Here is a 20,489-nt window from a genome sequence, read left to right as displayed (position 1 = left end):
GTCAACATCAAGATCTCCCAGTTTTTCTCATTTCATTTTGATATGCATTTGCAAAGATACGACACAAAAGATCCTACCTCACAATAGAAAAGCTCGTAAATTCTTCCAAAAATTCCTGGATCTGTTCCAAAGACAATTCCTTTGACGCTGGGCCTCTAAAAACCTCACCTTTCATTACGTATTTCTTCAGATCTGTCCCTAACTTATTGAGTAATTCTGTAAACATGCATTATGGAGACAATAAATATTAAAGCACTCCTTTGACATTTATCATCTTGTTCTTACATCACTGTTTAAAACTCAAGGCGCTCTGTGCAATCACCAGTCTTTTCCATGGAAGACCGAAAGGTACAGAAGCAGGCAGGTGAATCCATCACTTTGATGTTCACAGTAAAAAAACACAAGTACAAACCTGGTTCCAGGCTGGAGTATGAAATTTATTCGCAATGGCAGGTGAAGGAGAGATTGTCAGGTGACTTTGTTTACCATCTTAAGAGAACACAGTGTTGTGCACACTGATGAGATACCTGAGCTTGGCAGTCTGACCAACATAACCAACGCACACATTGACAACACGCTGGTCTCTGTACAAAACAATAGAAAACAAACGGGTTTAAGGCAAACCTTTACTGGTAACAATGAGAGATGTGACCTCACATCAGGAACTATATATGTGTTGATGCTGAATCTCTCAGAGTCTCTAGTTACAGTACAAAACTATACAACAGAATACTACACATGCGTATTAGCTCATCATCTCCTACATCAACGATCAGACACCAACTGCAGAATTTAGAAGGATAAAAATGAATATTACTGATAAAATAAATGTGACATTGAGTCAGTACTATTCTTTATTGCACAACGTGCAGAATTTACAACTACAAAATCTGTCAAAAACAAATCAACAAAAAATGGACTCATCAGTGTTCTTCAAGACGCACTTCATCCAAACCGCAAAACCACCTCAGAATTTTCTGAGATTTTAATTTTTCTTTATGCCTTCAAAGCAAAACAGAAATATTAGAGAAATTAAGGTTTTCTCTGTTTATCAACTTAGTTTTACTTTGCCCCAAAACTGAAGCTAGATTCTGATATTGTTAAAATGATTTTATTCTTTACAATTATGAATAAACTTAAAATTAATTTTTTTTGTCTTTACCATATTTTAAATTTTACTTTACCATTGAAAAACACATTGGCATTTCATTATGAAGTGATTAAATCCAGAAATATCTTAAAGCAGTTTACCTACTCATAGCTATTTTCCCTATTTTCTACCATACCAAACTATTTTTATTGCCCAGCATTTTTTACGCAGCAGAAACTTTCAATGTATTTTTTAGAAAACATCCACTGAATATAATTTCATTCTCAAAGTATTGCAAATTTTCTTCTTTCAGCACCTTTATAGTCTATTCTTTCCTCTGCCAGCAGTGTTGCTTTTCAGTATTTATTGTAGTTTTAGTCTCAGTATATTAAAGCTTTTCTTCTACATTAATTTCCCATTTAGTCTAATTATAATATTCACATTTTCTGACAAAAAGGGAATAACAACTTAAAAAATACATTATATGAGCTGTCAAGACTTTAAATATGTGTTCCAACTTTCCCATTTTCCATCACATTATACACAAAACCTTTAAGCACTCTACCCTCACGCAAATGTTTTTCTTTTAACCTTTATTTTCATTAAACCTCTTTACTCAAAATGACTTTATTTGCATGATATAAAAACACAATACACTGAGCCATAATATTTCATCTTAAGGCATTAGAGGACAATGGTTTGTGTGATTTTGGGTGAAGTGGTCCTTTAACACTTGTGTGTAGAAGGCTTTGTTTACATGAATCAATGGCCATCAGTCTCTTTTCATCCAGATAACACCACCACCGCTGCCCTGCACAAGAACTCATCCAGCTGAGACAATGACGCAGCTCGGAGGACAATGTACACTGAGAGCCTCTCAATTCAGTCAACATTTGGCATTGTGGGTCATTTCAAACACGGCGCAGAGGCAAAGCACAGTATCTGCAGATGGGAGTATTCAACAGAAAGTAAATAAAACAGGCACAAAATGTAAAAGCAAGAAGCTAACCCCTGCTGTTAAGGACAAACATGAGCTCCACGTGAATGCAGCAGCAGCGATAAACACATTCGGTTTGAGGTGTAACAGCATCAGATGACGACGACGATGTGGAGGCAGAGCGACCAGCAGCCACATTTCAAATCAACACATTTTTATTAAGTTTGATCTGACTCAATCAGTCACCACCTTAAAACCCGTGACATCATCAGGTGACCTCACCTCCCGCACACTCACATGCGCACCTGTTCTGCTGAGGCAGGCGTGTGTTTTGGAGGAAACGTGATGTACTGTGCAGGCGGATGGTAACACTGAACACACAGCAGTGATTCAGTAAAGTAGCTGCAACACACGAAGGACCATTTTTCATGTGTATGTTTCATTTTCACATTTTCTGTTATTCAAAACTGTTCTTTGACAAATACAGTGAAAGGGAAATTTAACCGACCTACTAACAAGCATAGTCTATGTCTCAAAGCCAGATAAATCATTAAAAATGAGCTAAACCGTTGCACTACTGGAACACACATGGAGTGCAGTTTTATTTTGACATGCTGCAGGGAATGCATCTAATATAGAGCGCAAAATGCATGTTAATCTGCTTTTCAAAACAATACCAATTTCAACCTGACTTTTTTGCAAAAAGTACACAGGATAAAATGTTTCAGAAAAATAAACAAAAACAAAGAAGCAGGCGGATTATTTTTCTTATCATTGTGGAATTTGACACTTAAAAACAAAACGAATAAACAAAAAACACCAATAAATAAAGCAGAGATCAGTAACAGAGTTGGATGAAATAAGTCTACTGCTTCACTCCACCTGTAGATGTTTTGATCTTTGCTCTCATCAACTGAAAAATGAGAAATTTGAGTTCATTCGTACATGAGGTCAAAAGGAGCTGACGGACCTTTCACTACAGCACACTAAATGACCTTTTGCCCTCGTCCACAGCCCCCTTTACGTTTACAATATAAATAAAAGAAAGCCTATACCCCGTAACAAAAGTACCAACTTCATGATGACTATATTAGCAAAGAGCTTAACAAACAAACCAAACTCTCACCTGAACCTAAATCCAAAGTGCAAATTTAACCAAGAAAGTGGCAGTGAAATAATTTGCAGGCTTGTACAAAAAGGACGTTCTGATTTGCTTTAAACAGAAAAGAAAGAAAGAAAGAGGAAGTAACACTGGCATCAGGTTTCCTCCAAAACCACATTTTGCTGATGTAAAACAGCTGCACTGTTTTTGTGTAGGGGATGGAGTGTCTTTAAAAATCATACACATGAAGGAAGGTTAAATAAATGTGTCAAAATAGGATTTTTAACTTAAAAGAAAGCACAGACAGTGTAACAGTTTGGTATTTACAATAGCAAAAAGGTAAAGTTACAAAAATTATAATCATGAAAAGCAAAGAGAACGATTCGGTTCCTATACATTTTCTTGCACGTGAACAGTTAAAACACGCTGTAAGTTTCTCTCGTTGAGCATACTGAGTAGCACCTGTACTCTCCTGAAATATCTGCTCTTTGCAACCGTAAGTTTGTCAGAAGATTTCTTAGTACTGGAGCAGAAAATGAAACTGGTATAAATGTAATTCTGCACTGGTGAAAAACAGACAATGACAGTAATATTCCAGTATCTTAATATATATTATTTGTCCTGACATTCAGTTGGCAGAAGCACACAGTTTACACCACGTCACCCCCCCTTGCGTCTCTACGTGGAAAACAGAGGGAAGAAAAGGTGAGTGCAGCTAACAGGAAGGGTGCAGAGTCAGTAATGGCCGGCGTGTCCTCAGTGAGGAGCTGAGCCGAGGACTGAACAAGGCTTGATTTTGAAAACAAAAATGTGAAGATGGCAGGCAATCTGGTTGCAAACACTGACACAGTAACGCACCAAGTCAAACAAGGAAAGGATCTGCGGGAGAGAAGGAAACAAGGTCACTCTTTAAAAGCAGAAAAACAGGAGCTTAACACACTGCGGAAACCCACTGATGCCAAGAAAATGAAAACTAGATAGTGATATATGGGCTGGCCAATTAAGACAAGTTTAAGATATTCCAGCATGCGCCCGTACGACCCTTTGATAAATCATGGTAGCACTTTTTATGATAGCTCAGCAGCAGTGTTGTCATAAGGAGAAAACAAGAAGATAATTCAGAACCTGCAACTTATTAAAACTTATTTACCACATAATATGTAAATAATTAAGTAATATCTTGTATCAGCACTGGGTTTAGCTGAGTAATATTACACAGCAAATGTATGGCTATGAAGCAAAACCAACAGGTAACAGTGGTATAACACTGATACTGGTATATTGGCCATGCATACTGTGTGTTGTGACGAATGCTGGGGACATATGGCAGGACTAATTCCAGCATTATAACACAGTAATAGTCTCCTAATATGTTGAAACACCAATCAATACTTTGTCATTATTATGAATTAATACCACTTTAAAGCCAGCATACAAGAAAATTAAATGGACAGATGTTTCCATTTTATTCTAAAAGATTTTAAAGACGATACTCATTACTAATTGGTTTCCTCAAAATCATGCATGTTTCCACACTATCCCCCCAGTTTCTGACACCTTATTACAAAAAAAATAAAAATAAAAAAAATAAATCACAAACTTCAGTGTAACATTGCTCAGCTAAAACCACTTGATACAAGACGATTAGTTGGCTTTTACTCAAGCATTTAATTGGTAATAACTTAGCATTTATGTGTTATGACCTTCTTGTTTTCACCTTATTAGCCCACTATTACCACATTTTTAAAATTTATTTATTTATTTTTTTTAAACAGAGCTGCAATAACAAATGCAACCAAAATTATAAATATATAAAAAATATCTGCTTGGGTCCATCGGATACAAATCTGTTTCTACTTGTTTTTTTGTCTTGAAGGACAAAATTGGTTTATTTTAAACTGTAAATTTATATATATTTAATTTTACGGACTTACGTTTTGTTTCTAGGGATGATTGAAGTATGCCAGCAATTCATTAAGTGATGTGGTTTGTCCTTGTTAACAAGCATAAATGTTTGGGCTAATTTAGAAATAACATCATTGTTCATTTATAACACTGCCTGGTGGTGCAGGCTGAAGCAGGGTTTTCGCACTGAACACCAATTTCACTTATTGCTTCGTACCTTTACAGGCAACAATGGGCTTCCATACAGCACAGACACCATCAGTGAGAAGGTGTAACGATTATGGATTAAACAGCAACAATAACTGACTGAAGGTGACACTGTGACTATCAGAGTAGGAAAAACACAAAGATATAAACACTGAATTCTGGACATGACCCAGCTAAATGGAACACATCCGTCACTCATATTATTAGTTACCTCTGTGATTTTCCAGCTTTTCAAAGTAAAAATGTCATGACCACATTTATCCAAACTTGGCATCGTGCGTACTTACCAGTGCAATCCAGAGCACCAGGTACTCATCAATAAAACTATTGAAATACTGATCCAGGAACAGTAGTCCTGGTCCCAGGAAGGCTAAATCGTGGAGATGCATCTCACTTTTTGTCATATGTGCTACCTGTACACAAAGATCACACACAAACACACACACAGAGTTTCAATTAAACAGTCATCTCTGCAGGGCACTGGAGTTGTTTGAAGTTTCAGTTTTCTACATAAATTGCATCAAACTTCCTCTGCTACAGTTTGATGTGGTGGCCCGCCTAATGAATCTTGCATGCATCTTAAATTATTGGGGAGTTTTCCCACCCCATCTCTGTCCTAATTTTATAAAGTTTAGTCTGTGAACATCTTCAGAGATGCCTCTCATCCAGCATCTCTCCACTTTGAGCAGGAAAGGAAGACAGTTTTAAACATGAGCAGTTCAGAAGTCTCTTCCTGGGGATGTTTAGACTCTTGAATCCCCCCCCCCCCCAAAGATTTATTTATTTTTTACAATAACAGGTTTTAGAATAATTATTTGTGGCATTTGTGAATCTTATTGTGAATCTCTATTTTGAAACCTGTATTTATAACTTTTTGTTATGATGAGCAGTAACAAACATGTTTTTTAATGCCAGCAGAAACTCAAGGTCCAGTAGAAAACCTGGGTGAGAACGAGGAGACAACATGCAAAGTTCACGCCAAAGCCTCCTGCCTGGATCGGAGTCCCTTTTGCTGCTGTTGGCAACAATGTCAGCAACCAATAAATTAAACTGAGAGTCAAATGTTGAGTTTTAATGTTAAGTTTCAACCGTGTGTCGTGATTGTTGATGGAAAGCGGCTGAAAAGCCAACAGTGTAAATTAGAGAAACAAACAATCCTGTTTTTATCCTCCTGCAGTGTCTGCAGTGTTTTGGATGCTGTACCAAAAACCTGGAAGCAGTTTTACTGGTTGGCAGTCTTTGTCCTTACGTACGGCTATGAGCTGTGGGTAGTGACGGAAAGAATTACACACTAAAACAAGTGGTGGAAATTAGCTTCCTCATTGTCTGGGCCCTCAGAGATAAAGGAGTTTGGTTATTTGGGAAAGGCTCAGAGTAGAGCCACTAATCCTCAACACCAAAAGGAGTTAGGTGTGGCGTTTCGACATGTTGAACAGAGAAGAGACGCCAGGGCAGAGCCAGGATAGCCTGGAGAGATCATGTCTCTCAGCTGGCTTAGGAAAAATAGCTAAGTTTGTCAGCGTCTATGCTTTTTCAGGAATCCTTTCCCAATAATTATTATTTCATTGATAAGCTGAAGTAAAGCTGAAACAATTAAATATGCACGTTAGCTACCTCATGCATGAGGTTTACAAAGTGAAAAACACAAGCTTTTTTTGGTTTGTTGATGGAACTATTCAAACAGTTTTATCCTACTTTCAGTCTTTATGCTAAGCTAGGCTAATCACACCTTTGATGCTCACAAGTAAAACTTGCAAAATGTTAAAACCCTTCTTGAACACTGAGCATCGTTCATCCTCTCCAGACTATCTTTATGCAGGATATCAGGAATAACAACCGTGAAAAACACAAAGCGCAACCATAATTCAGTAAATATAAACTAATGATGATTATAAAGAGAGGAAAAAAAAAAGTATGTTTGACTTACAACTAATTTATTGGTGATTTTGGCCGAGACAAAGCCAAATGCCAGGATATAAAGACATGGATGATTTTCAAAGAGCTGGACAGCAGACTTTTTGTATATCATCATCGCCAAAATTATGACTGAACCAATATGTAAGACTGGAGAGAGGACACTGGTTCCCTGCAAGACAAGGGAGGAGAAAAAGACAATTAATATCAGTGGAAACTGACAGAGGAGCTGCTCAGGTACAAAAAACTGTAACACAAACTAAAGCTAGCCTAACAATGCTTTTATTCTGAACGGAAATGAAACTTTATTCTGCTCTTTTTTTACAGATATCCATTAACATAGGTTTCAGCTGTACGTACTCTGCTACATAAGACACAGCCTGCAGATCAAGTTCCCCCCGTGTGTAAATTACCCCTTCATCTGCTATGTAAAAATAGGCTGTCAAGCTGGTCAAAACACTGGGCGGTTCTCATAAGGCACCAGGGCAGAGCTGTGCAGCGCATCAGTCAAAAAGAGGCATTACAAACCAGGACAGGACACTGAGGGCTTACTGCTATCGTGGATCCGTTTTTGCCCACACCTCCTGTGAAAATAACTCTGAAATAATTGGTGCAGGAGAAGATGGCTCCTAACAAAGTGCAGATGGCAGGAATCATTTTCATCTGGATATTTAGGATCGGAATCTGGAATTCGAGACATTGACATGGAAATCTTAGATGCTTTTATGCAACACAAAGTCATCAAAACAAATCCTGATCAGACAGAAAATTTGCATTTTTGTACTTTGAGAGCACATTCACTACACCACCCTCATTTAAACAACCATGACTAATGTTAGAGACTACTAAAAGGCACTTACTTATAACAATTACAGTAAAACAGTTCAAACATGACTGTTAGAGCAGCATTACTGTGAAATGATCAAGTTAAACGTCATGACATTACAGTCTCACTGTCATTGGTTCCAATTTCTTCAGATTAAGATCAATCAGAATTACCAGTGACTGCCAAAAAGCAGATCCTCCCACGGCGGCCAGCAAATACACGATTATAATGAAGATTTGCACCTCAGTCACATCAATGCTGAGTGGGAGGAGAAAGCAGAGAGTTTACGGTGAGGATTAGTGACGTATAACAGCACACAGTCATCCTGCAGCATTCCTCCACAACAAGCTGCCGGACACGGAGCCCGCTCTTCTGCTCGACACGTTTGATTTGGAGGTTAAAAGGTGCGATCAGTAATATTTCACTGGCTCGGTCAACAAAAGGACGAGTTTTGTCAGCAGAGTGAGTCACTCCCCTGATCTCTTTGACTTGAGCAAGTTTACTGCAGGGCAAACTGTGACATGGGTCTAGTAAACGTCACTAGGACATCAGGTTTGATGCATGTAGACAATACCCGAGCAAGGCTGCAGTTCCTCTGCTGCTCGTTTCCACCTTATCTGCTTCTTGCTGTGATCATGGTGACAGCCGAAGTTTGTCTTATATTTTGATTATGAAAACCATCTGATAACATGTTTTCATTTATTATTGGCTCCAAAGCTGACAGTCTGTCTTGGGATATAGAGCACTGTTCGAAAGTCTGAAGCCACCACTCATTCGTTCATGCTTTGCTTCCAAGAAGCCAGATTAAATTTTTTTGTAAGCCATGTTGAGCAGTAATTCTACAAGTTTTCTGAGGGTCTTTCAAAGTTTTTCCTCTTGACATTGGCTGCTTTTTCCATTCATTTTCAGTCAAGTCCTTCCACCTGACCATTTCCAGGACTTTCTTTTATTTGTTTTTTTAAGCTACTGAAGACTGACCTATGAATCATTACAGGATAAAGGCACCCAACTCAAGAGCTAAACCAATGTTTTGTCTACACATAACAGAGACTTTGTGACTAGCAGCCTGTTGCAAAAAGCATGTTATGTTTATACCCAAAGAGCTGTTAGCTGAATAAATTGGCATCTGTCAGCTTGGTGTGCAGTGTGTCTTTAAAGATTTTGAGGAAACTAAACTGAGTACAAAAGACGACGTGGGAGGACTAAAAAAAACAACCCCCCAAAAAAAAAAACCTGTGTAGAGCAGACAGACAGGATCTGAAAGTCATATTCTTAAGAGGCGAAAAAACCCCATTAAAGAGAGATGCATCTGGCCCCTTCAGTTAATACACTCTTATACTGCTTCATTAAAAATAGTCTCAGTGGAAAGGTGGCTGTCAAGCCATTCTTAGACTGACATATACCTAATTACACACGTCATTGGCTGAAAATCAGTGGGAACGGGTCTTAGAGTGATAAGTCCAAGTTTTAAAGTTTTGGTTCATTGCCCATATGTTACGGTTGACATGAAGAGAGAGGTACAACAGAGAGCGTGTACAGCCACTCTGTAAAACCAGGTGGAGGCTCTGTTATGGCCTCTAATCAAAATATTTAGTTTATAAAAATGTAAACGCATAAAGTCCTTCTTAACAAAAGTTTGAAACTAAAATCTTATAAATGTTATATTTAACAGATGAAAGCTAGCTGCCCAATTGCTTCAGCTGATGCTACTCAGAGCCATATTTTACTGACCGCACCTTCAAGCAGAAATGAGTACGAGCTGATCTGACCATGTGACTCCATGCAGGTCAGAGTTCACTGTGGAAGCGGACAACAGCGAGCCATGCAGGCAGCAGCCAGAAAGTTTACCATCACGTTCCACAGGCAGGGACCCACAGTGGCTGTGAGCATCTGTAATCCTGCTAGACAGAGCTGCACCTCTGTTATATCAAATCTACACACAGAACACATCCACATTTACTGCGGGTCACCTGAACTTGTAAATGCTGCGATCTAATGACAAGACTAAACCTCAGGTCTAATTAACTCGCTGCACCTTTTATTAACTTTTTCAAAGCTTTGGACTGAATTCCTGAAAAACCTGTTTATGACTACCTTCCACCACAGATAGAGACAAAGGTCTTCAAAGCAACAGGTACTAATGGTGTGCGGTGATGAGATATTAATCAATTCTTTAACAAACTTTTTTTTTTTTGGGTAACAAAAAAAATAATTTCCCCCAGGGATCAATAAAGTATTCTGATTCTGATTCTCACAGGTTTCAGTATGTAAAGTCAGAAGGTGATTCAAAATGACGACATTCTTTCTATACTAATAGTCCATTCTGCCTAATATGAAGATGCTGGCTTTAAAAATAAATCACATCAAACTAATATTTGTGTTCAAAGAAAAATCAGTGTTTATATTTATACAGAAAGAGTTCAATAAAAGTGAGAGCGCACATAAAGGTCAAGTAAACAACTAGAACTTTTCAGGGTTTTCAATTCTTAAGTCAGTCACCATAAAAATTTTATGTCACCCTCATTTGTAATAAAAATCAGAGATTATTGGCTGACAAACTGAGCAATTTACTACTAATAATAAAAAACTCAGACTAGTTGACTAGTTTAACAGCCAGAAAAACATCTGAAACCTAACAGATTGAATTAAACAGACTCTACAGACTCTATGTGTGTGTTTAAGTACCATTTGAGACTTAACAACATCCTTTGGTAATAAAATCCTATGAATTGTGCGGCCATTTGTGTCGTGCGTAATATTACGCATATAAAATGCCAGAATACACAAAGTGGGGCTAATGCTAGCTGTGCTAACTTCAGCAGCCTTTATTGCTTTCAGTTTAAAATTTTGCATAACTGTAAAATTGGCCTGGCTTCATGGCAAAACATGGAATAGTTACAGAAACTCAAGTAAATCAAGTTCATGGCCATGAGTTGTCCTGTCAGGAAGTAGTGCCTAAACCTAGCAGAGTATTTTTTTTTTAAAATAATTATGAACACCATTAAAACAGCACAAATGTTTTGAGGTAATCGTCTGAACTTTGAACTACTCCAGCCTCCAGATGTGGACATTTATTAATCCTTTAAATCCTACATAGAGCGAGTCTATGTAGATAGACATGACGGAAGAAATGAGACTGACAAAAAATGTAAAATGAAAAAAACAAAACAAAACAAAAAAAAACAGAAAAGGAACATTTGCACCCAGAAGTAAGAATCAATAGACCAAAAATGTATTTCATGAACAGCAGTGAGGCTGTGATTGCATATTGCAAAGTGGTTGCATATTTAAACCCCCCCATAAATAAACAGTACTTAGCCTCCCTGTAGATAAACCGATGATATCAATTTCAAAATCCTTCATCACCTTGCTCTCAAGTTATCGTACTCGCAGGATTTTCAGAAAACTTGACCTTAAGGTCAAGGTCACTGAAATTTAAACTCGTCCAAGATTTTTAGTAGGTGCACCTACGATATCAATTTGAAGCTCCAGCATCGCCTTGTTCTCGAGTTACATTCACAAATTTACGTCCACCCGCACGATGGGTGGACAACAATACCCCATCAGCCTTTTACGGCTGAGGCGTACAAATAAAATGTTAGCTTACTGAGACACAACCCACGCACAACTGCTCACTGTGGAGATCAGAAGAAATCTGTCATTGTCTTACTTTCCACCACAGATAGAGACAAAGGTCTTCAAAGCAACAGGTACTAATGGTGTGCGGTGATGAGATATTAATCAATTCTTTAACAAACTCAGCACAGTGAAGCATCAGTAAGAACTGCTGTGAAATCAGAAATGAAACAGACTGGTCTTAAGACGACTACGTGTGTTGACAGATAAGAAAAACGGCTGCAAACTGTTCTCTTAAAGAAAAGGGAAATACGCAGTTTTTATTGACTCACATCCCAAAGCGCAGCGTTCCTGACACATATGTTTGCCAGTGTGCACAGTAGAACATAAACATCCCGGCGAAGCAGCAGAAGAACATCCAGTCTGGGTTGGTGCCCAGCTGCGCTGCTATACTGGTTCCCAACACCACAAACACTGCAGAGAAAAAACACACAGATTGTTCACTGAGCTTCAGATTTTCTGAAACACAGAATCAAACAGGATGTAAACTGACCGGTGGAGAGGGAGTCACAGCCGTGGTCAAACAGCTCACCCAGCGGAGAGCTGCTGTTAGTGCGTCTGGCCTGCTTCCCGTCGATGGCGTCCAACGACTGGTAGATAAACAGACCCACCGCACACAACAGGTATGCCCAGAGAGGAGCCTGGAGCAAAAAACACAAATAATCACATGAAGAAGAGGTCACTCTATGGCGATGCTCACGAACAGGTGCGGTCTAAGGCAAATTTTACATGCCGTGGCTGGTGGAGGATTGGGCAGCATGAACATGATGGTTTCTTTCACCTCATTAACATACATAAACACAGAGACTGCAATTGTTAGGGTTGTGCCAACACCTTTCATAATGAGTACTGTGGTGCTGGTGAAAGAGGAACTGGGTGGGGAGTTTAGTTCCTACTATGAAGTAAAGGCTTCAGTGTGAGGCCTTGTTCACATACAATGATGAATGAATGATGTAGATTAATTAAGTGAGTGGAAATGAACGGAGATCATCTGAACAGTCATTAAAAATTTTTGCCTTTAGGCTTGTAGTTGTAGTAACTCATCCAGCTCAGTCTATTATTACATGTGTGTAAAATGCCTCACTTGTCGCTCTCATTCAAGTCTTTACAGACAAATGCACTCAAATCAGAATCAGAATAATTTATTAAACCTTAAGGAAACTGGAGAAACAAAAGCACCTGTGCAGTTTCTAATGTAACAGCAGACAGAAATACTCTCACTTTTTCCCCTCTCATTGTGAGATTTGATATTTTAATGTAGCTGAAACACCCACAGATGACAAAAGCAGCAGCAACATGTCAGTGCTGGCTGCAAGAACGTCAGTTGCCTTTTTACTCCCCTCTGTCACCCAAATAAATATCACCAGATTAAAAAAAATATATACGGTAGCTGAAGTAATTAAAGAAGCTCTCATATATTTGAGTCCTAAGAGCTCACATATGAAAGTCAACAGTTTTTGTTGGAGGTTGAAGGTAGTTCTAAAGGAAAATCACTGGTATTCAGGTATGTGGACTCTCCAGACCAACCAGGATGTTTTCAGTGGAAATTAAATACAGTTACAGTCCAATGGGTTAGCATTACAAAGACTAAAAGATCATTACAAAGCTGTCTACATGGATATAAGCCAGAGCAAGTGACATGTCTTTATGATTTGATTCATTCATCCTGACTCTTTGTCAACAAATTAAGTCAGCTCAAAGTGACTTTATTCAAAACATGCATTTAATACTTATTAGCCTGTTTAATAAGATTGATATTGATAACCATTTATAACTTCCACAAAAAACATGAAATCGTGACCAAGCAGCAACCTCAGCATCTGAACAGCAAAGTTAACACCAAGAACAAAAAAGACTGCAGTCCCTCTAATGGCCACTTGAGGCTGACCCTCAAACTTCATCAACCCCATAGATTCCCATGTTAAAATGTCCAACTTTATAGAATTAATAAGCACATTTATATTATTTTTCTGTTGTTTTTTTGAAAGTTCTCTCCATCCTGTGTTCAATTAACATCATTTCTGCCTCCAAAAAAGCAACACTGAGGCTTAAATGTGCACAAACACACAGACAACACCACAGTGCCAATGTTTTTATTTTATATACCAATCTAAAAGCATCTTTACCAACACTGCTTTCAATCATGAGTTAACTGATGATTTTCTTATTACACTTTTCTTTCTCCGAGCTCTTCTGATGCTTCACATTAAAAGCCTTCCAGCAGCTTCTATGACCTAATCTTACCACTTTCATATCTGGTTATGTTTTAATATAAAACACTGACAGAAAATAACAATAACAGTAGCGCTGTAGCTATGGACCTCATCCTCTTTAAGATTATCGGCTAACCTGCTCAGTGGCAGTTGGGCAGTAGTAGACGAGCACGAGGGTGGTGAAGAGGTTGGTGGCCAGGCCAATGATGGTGATGAGATTGGGTGCAATCCAGGAAGGGACACGTCCTACCAGCCATTCCCAGTAGCGCTGCATTAAAGGCTCCAGCAGGGAGCGTCCAGCACTGCTGTACCTGCAGGGATGGGCAACAGGTGGCAGCAGTTGAGATACAGAGGAGCGACAGATATGAATGTTTACCGACTTTTACGAGGGCTTGACAATTATTAACTGTGTTTAAATATATCTCACCAAGCTGTAGAAACAGAATTACAGCTAGAGTTTCTTGAGTTTGTGAGCTGCAATGAAGAGTTATCATCAAAGTACTCAATGAAGGTTAATGTTCCAATCAGCACGAGAACAAAACACAAAAATCTCATCCAGACAAATGGGACGCTACATTATATGGCTTATGGTTGATCTAAAACATTTTGCTTTAGTACATAGGTGTTTCGTCAAATACATGAATATTTGTTACAATTTTACATTAGTCTCGGACGGTTAAAAGTTGGAAGATTTGTTCCTCTCAAAGGTTCACAAACTTTTTCTTGCAAAGATTTCTGTTTTAATTACTTAAAATGTCTTGTGATCTTCATCTCATTCACAGTTACAGACACAAAACAGAGGATACAAAAATATTTATGAACTGAAACAGTTTTCCAGTGAGGACTTGTCCGTAAGTCCTCCTCGTGCTTGTTTAAGTCTCATTAGCAGCTTGTGGGAATACTTCAAGTTTGGTGCTGCTAAAGGAGGTTCTGTGAGTTATAAACTGAAGGGTTCACCTACTTTTCTCAGCTTGTGCTCTAAATTATAACTAAATACATTCTAAAAAGACTTAAAAGTACAATTTCATTTCTATAGTACCTTTCAGACAAACATAACAAAAACCCTTCATAGGTAAATACCATAGACATCAAATAGCATCATTAAAAACTTTAAACCAATAACCATAAGTCCTCTGAATTCAGAGGTGGCTAGTGGCCAGTCCTTTAAATGTTAAAATGTTTAACCTGTTTTCAGACTTAATAATAGAAACAGAACTGAAGAAGCTTCTCGGATGAGAGGTGAAACGTCTTCAAGCAACTTAAAGAAGTCCAGACACTTTTCTTTGTAAGCTCCTTTGACTACGATGACCTGGATGACTGAGAACCTTCACAGACAATAAAAACATTACCTTAAACTCCATTTGGATGGATTTTTAATGTTCTTAATCACGTCACTGCAAGAAATTCCAGCACCGTGTCACCTCCTACACATTTTAGATAACACACTGTGGCTGCTTCTTTAAGACTGCTATTATATGTGTAAATCCAGTTAACAGTATCATTAGCCAATTTATCTTAACACCCTAATTTAACATCTTAAAAATAAATAAAATCCCAGCTGCTTAGGCCCAAGAGGGGATCAATTTCACCCCATCGAGCTTGTAACATCCTGATGGAAACACTAAAGATGATAATGAAGATGTCGGTTTTGCTAGCTCATTAGTCTCAGACAAGACTAATGGCTTCAAAATAACAGTTCACCAGAACTCTGTGGTTAAACTCAAACAATGTTGTTAACTTATTTGGATTAAGTTCTTAAATTCAAACAAGTACTTTTGTTGAACTTTTTTTAAATTTTGAAATGACTTCCGTTTTAATTAGGAAGAATATGTTTTCACTTCTGATGCATTATTTGACCTTAAATTAAACTGAAAGTGATAATAAGGTTTTTGACTCAACTCGAGGTGTGACTCAACCCGACCGGTGAGTCTGAGAGGGAAACACGAAGAAGGGAAGGGAAAAAAAAAAACTTAGCACAAGCTGCTACAGGCCTGATCTGTTAACAGTAACATAGCTCGTCAATCCTGACATACCAGCAGTTTTTTTCCTAAACCAATCATAATAACTACGTATATCTGTTATCCATTAATGTAACACTATTTTTGAATAACATATTTCAATAATAGAGAGCGCTAGCACAAATCTTGACAAATATAAGCTTAAGTCACAAATTTTCCTGGAGGAATCGGGTTTAATTTAGGAGGTATTGTATCTGAGTGGCTGTGGGAATCATTTCATTTTTTTTTTTTTTTTTTTTTCACGTTGAAACAAGTCTGTGAGAACACTTGGTGCAGGCAAGTCGTGTTTCATGCTGTGGAGACCACAAACACAGACCTGAAGCTAAAGTCTCTACAGAAAATTATTACAATTTGAGTCACTATGCTAGCTATAAATATGAACTGGAAACTGATATTGTAGACAAGGGCTGAGGACTCAGCTCCATTCTCTTCAGACTGTTAAAAGGCAACCTGTGAAGTTAAAAAACGCTGCCACACTTTTTTAATATTTGGTGTAGAGGAGCATCTCGTGACTCAGTGTCAGCCCTCTTCTGACTGGGTGCCCCTCACAAAAGGATTTGAACACTGCACCTGTGTGCATGAGATGATCATATTATGACTACACCCTCTGTTTGAAATCATACACAGCCAAGAGTAGAACAAAAAACTGAGCATGTGCTTTTAGCTCACAGGGATTGCTGTAGAAACGCTCACCTCCTTATTTGAAATCTTTGCTCGTTTTTAATACAAGCATCCAGTAATGCAACAGTACACATTTGACATAAAATAGATTTCCCACATGTCACTGTCTTTTCACTCCACTTACTAACACTTTGTTTTCCTGAGTTCAGCATACACAGCAGAAACCTGCATTACCTGTGCTCCTCCAGTCTCTTGAGTTGGTGTCGAGACAGGGGGGGTGAGGGCAACTCAATCAGCCTGCGCAGGACTCCAGGGGACAGCCAGCAGGTTGCCTCCATGCCCATGCCGTGCCCGGGGTCTTTGTCCCGGCTAAGGCCTCGGCGAGTACGCAGACCCCCCCCTTGCTGCTGCCCCGTGGCGCTCATGAAGCCCTGCTTCCTGCTGGTCTGGTCCCTGATGGCTCTACCTCTGCCACTGCCACTGCCCTGTCCGAGGGGCTAAAGATCCACAGTGAGGCCGGATGATGCCTAAGAAGAAAAACCCAACATCATAAAACTGCCCTGTGGAAATATCTCAGCAAAAAGAAAAAAGAATGCAGCTCCTAAAATCCCAAAAACCAATTTCAGAGGCTACAACTAAAAATTATTATTATTTTATAATTATTTTATAATTATTCTTCTAGGCTACTTGTTATACATCAATGTTAAATCTGGTGCTTAAGAACTTTCTCTAACAAATCCTTCAATTGGAAAAGCTAAAACTTGAAAACAGCTAAAAGTTAAAAAAAATAACATACTTTTTTTTAACTAAAATTAAAAAAAACTAATTCACTTCACTAATACCAAGAGCCACATGGGAATACTGCATGACCAACTGCAACTGTTATTGATGGCATAGATTTTTTTTTTCCTGCTTGAATAATTTTAGTGAACATTTACCTATTTTAGGCAAATGAAACACTTACTATGCCCTAGTTTTAGCATAAAGTCAGACAAAGGCTCCTGCAAAGTGAGCTGTCAAAAGCCTAAACAACCAACCTCCCAAATACCTCTATAGCCCTGTTGCACTATGGAAATGTGGATGCAATACTCTTGAAAGTGAAAGTGCAATGCAGATATCTGCAGCTCCTGTAACACCCACATAGACATGCTCAAGACTGGTTAAAGAATGCAAATCTGATGCCATGTTTAACCAGTGCTAAGGCAACAAGTGGAAATGCATCAGTATAATAAAGGAGGGTTTGCGCCCCCCCTCCCCCTCCCCATGATCCTGTCTCTGTCAGATGAGTGGGCACGATGACAAAAAGCTCTTTTACACTTCACCCATTTCTGTTATTCGTGTTTTATAAACCTAGATTAATTACCACAAAGCCAAATAGGCTCATGTATTATTGTTTTAAAAATACCGGGGTAAAGTTTAAAATGTGAGAGCAGATGTTTGGGTTAATCAGCTGATCAATTATATCGATGTACAATCAACGTTAACTGACAGTTTCAATATGGAGAAAAGAGCCATTAGCAGATCAATAGAGACAAAACTCTGACTAAGTCTCTGTGATGCAGGCCCTGAATGCTAATGCTGATAGCACAAGTTCACAGCAAGACTGCAGGTTTTAGGCAACGGACATGGTGGAGCAGCAGCAGCAGCACTAACATAACCAGACTGGACTTCCAGGGAAGTTAACTGCACGCTGTTACATCACATGTGAAGAAAAAAGGTGCACAATTATGGATTCAACATTTTCCTAGTACATACAGACTATTTAACACTTCTGTCAGTGCTAGACAAAGAAAATTTTCCTTTTTGCAAATATTCAGGATGTTATAAAAATTAACTAAGAACAGCAGAGATGCCTCAACAGCCTGTCAGGCATCTCTGTGCCCACTGAATTTAAACTGCCTGCGAGTTGTTGGTTTGGCGAAAAAACACACTTTTAAATGTGGCTTTGTTTAGACTCCTTAAGGTTTATATTTTTTTTGCTTTACAGTACAAGCAGTGCTTTTACATGGAAAAAAAAAACTTATATAAGCGTATATGTAATAGATGCCATAGTTGTAAGTTTCCTTGTGTCTTTGCAGGAGCAGATAGATGAGCCCATAACTATGATAATCTGTCTGAGCTTTTAAAAAAACAAACAAACCTAGGAACGACCTAAAGCATGGATTTGGAGAGTTGTTCCTCCCCTACTCTAATGTATAAGCCCATCCATCCATCACCACTTGTTAGGAGTTAGGTGATAGAGGCTGCAGCCTAAGCAAAGAAACCTAGACCTCAGTCTCACACAACAAGACATTGCTAGCTTTACTGGCCCTGAACACCAAAGTGTTATCCCAGTAGGACATGCCCAGAAGACCTTAGCTTCCTCCTTTCGATGTGTAGAGTAATGGCTCTTCTTTGAGTCCCTCCCAAATGACCAAAATTCTCACCCAGCCACCCTTTGGAGAAATCTCATTCCCACTACTTGTATCTATCTCATTCTTTCAGCTGGAGCTTGTTCTCAACCAGGAAAGAGTGGAGTTCCCACTCCAGGTCAGGGATGAACTGCTGCCCCCAGTGAATGAGTTTAAGTATCTTGGGGTCTTATACAGATATATATAGAAAATGCACACTGACAAGACATCCACATGACGACGTCATCCGGAACATGACTCTCTGTATTGAGCTTGAAAAGACACTCCTGCAAAGAGCCACCCAGTTACAATCATAGGTGGATGTGAGTAATCAGCTTAATTATGCTCCCCATAATATTCTGAGATTAAAGGCAAGTTAAGACTCGTAACTGGGACAACAGGGCACATCTAAATTTCTGTAGTAACAGAGAAGGCCCATGTGTTGCTGATGACAGGACCCAGAGCAAAGAAGACGATGAAGAAAGATTAAATCAATAACGCAATATTTATTGAGACATTACTGACACTGACAGGAGTTAGTTCGCCAGCGGTTGGCTGCCGGTCATTAACCTCGTCTACGTTTCTAAACTACTTCTTGTGACTGTCACTTGAGCTGCTGACGAAGCTCGGAGGGCACCAAACAACCTGCTTCTTGAAACCTAGCACACTTGCTGTTAGCTCAGTCCCCATCAGTTAGCGTGTGCATTAGCTGGACTATCTGCAACGTTAGCGCAGCGAACGGCTACGGAACACTCATGTCAGGGTGGCATTATAAATTTACACGCTTGCAGCAAGTTTATTGACTCTTTTTCATACTTATTTTGCTAAAGGCACCGGTGCATACTCAGCATATTGCTCAGATCAGACGGAAACTCATGGACCTCCCGTGGTGACTGCGGCTAGCCTAGCTAGCTAACCCAGACTGCTGGCAGGATGCTGAACGTAATGCCGACTGACCTGAGCGATTAAAGGACGAGAGTCGCGGACAGTCCAAGGGCCAGGTGGGAGTGTTTGAAGTCGACAGACAGCACCTTTCTGTCCTCGGTTAGCTTTGTGATTTCCTCTCTATGACTTGGAGTATCAAAACAAGCGTCTGCATCTGTAAGGTGGATCACCACGACCGGTGTCACTGTGGTTTGACACAGCAGGCTAGTTATCGTTAGCCATCACAGAAATCTCGCGAAGTTTCCTTTCGTAGTGGGTAAATTTTGCCCTGAACTCATCTCACAGGCACACAGCCCGCTCAAACGCCCTCTAGTGTAGGGGTGTCAAGTTCGTTTAGTTCGTTGGCTACGTCAAGGTGGTCAGACTAACAAAACCACTGCATAAAAACACTCCACCAAAGGCTCCTATTTCCTTATAAAGAAGATTGTTTCTGCCAGGCAGATACGAGTAAAAATTTGAATTGTCATCTCTAAATTTTGAATATCGCAAAGTTTTGACTTGAGTTGGCTTTCAAGTAATTTGAAATTTGAAGATTTTTATTTTTTATTTTTTTTAAATTGGACTTACTGACAGTGGTGAGACTTGCTTTGACAAGGACTTTGGGTCAGTGCTACAAAGAATGTCTTTTAGTAACTAAGTATTGATAGTTTAAGGTTAGAAGCCTTTTTAACATGGATTTAAAGGC

At 39.0% G+C, this 20,489-nt stretch overlaps 1 protein-coding gene across 2 annotated transcripts; it reads right to left on the bottom strand.

Moving 5' to 3' along the window:
- Positions 1-841: 841 nt before the first annotated feature.
- On the bottom strand, positions 842-20,155 carry cept1b (choline/ethanolamine phosphotransferase 1b). Of its 2 annotated transcripts, none has more exons than XM_085457326.1 (10): positions 19,817-20,155; positions 16,704-16,996; positions 13,967-14,141; positions 12,111-12,258; positions 11,890-12,031; positions 9,830-9,914; positions 7,708-7,839; positions 7,169-7,327; positions 5,529-5,654; positions 842-4,008 (listed from the first exon to the last, which is right to left on the bottom strand). In XM_085457326.1, the coding sequence occupies exons 2-10, from the start codon at positions 16,892-16,894 to the stop codon at positions 3,886-3,888; spliced, it is 1,281 nt and encodes a 426-aa protein (XP_085313452.1). In that variant the 5' UTR covers positions 16,895-16,996; positions 19,817-20,155; the 3' UTR covers positions 842-3,885. The 2 variants fall into 2 exon arrangements, with proteins under 2 accessions (XP_085313452.1, XP_085313451.1); XM_085457325.1 differs by lacking the exon at positions 9,830-9,914 and adding an exon at positions 8,155-8,239 and having other exon boundaries at positions 19,817-20,149.
- Between the last annotated feature and the right edge of the window lie 334 nt (positions 20,156-20,489).

The sequence above is a fragment of the Copadichromis virginalis genome, linkage group LG5 (assembly GCF_057382275.1).
Source record: "Copadichromis virginalis isolate Kocher_CV1m ecotype Utaka linkage group LG5, C_Virginalis_male_GT1.1, whole genome shotgun sequence".
Classification (NCBI taxonomy): Eukaryota; Metazoa; Chordata; class Actinopteri; order Cichliformes; family Cichlidae; genus Copadichromis; species Copadichromis virginalis.
Note: the sequence above shows the minus strand (reverse complement) of the source record. Positions and strands in the feature narration are given on the sequence as shown.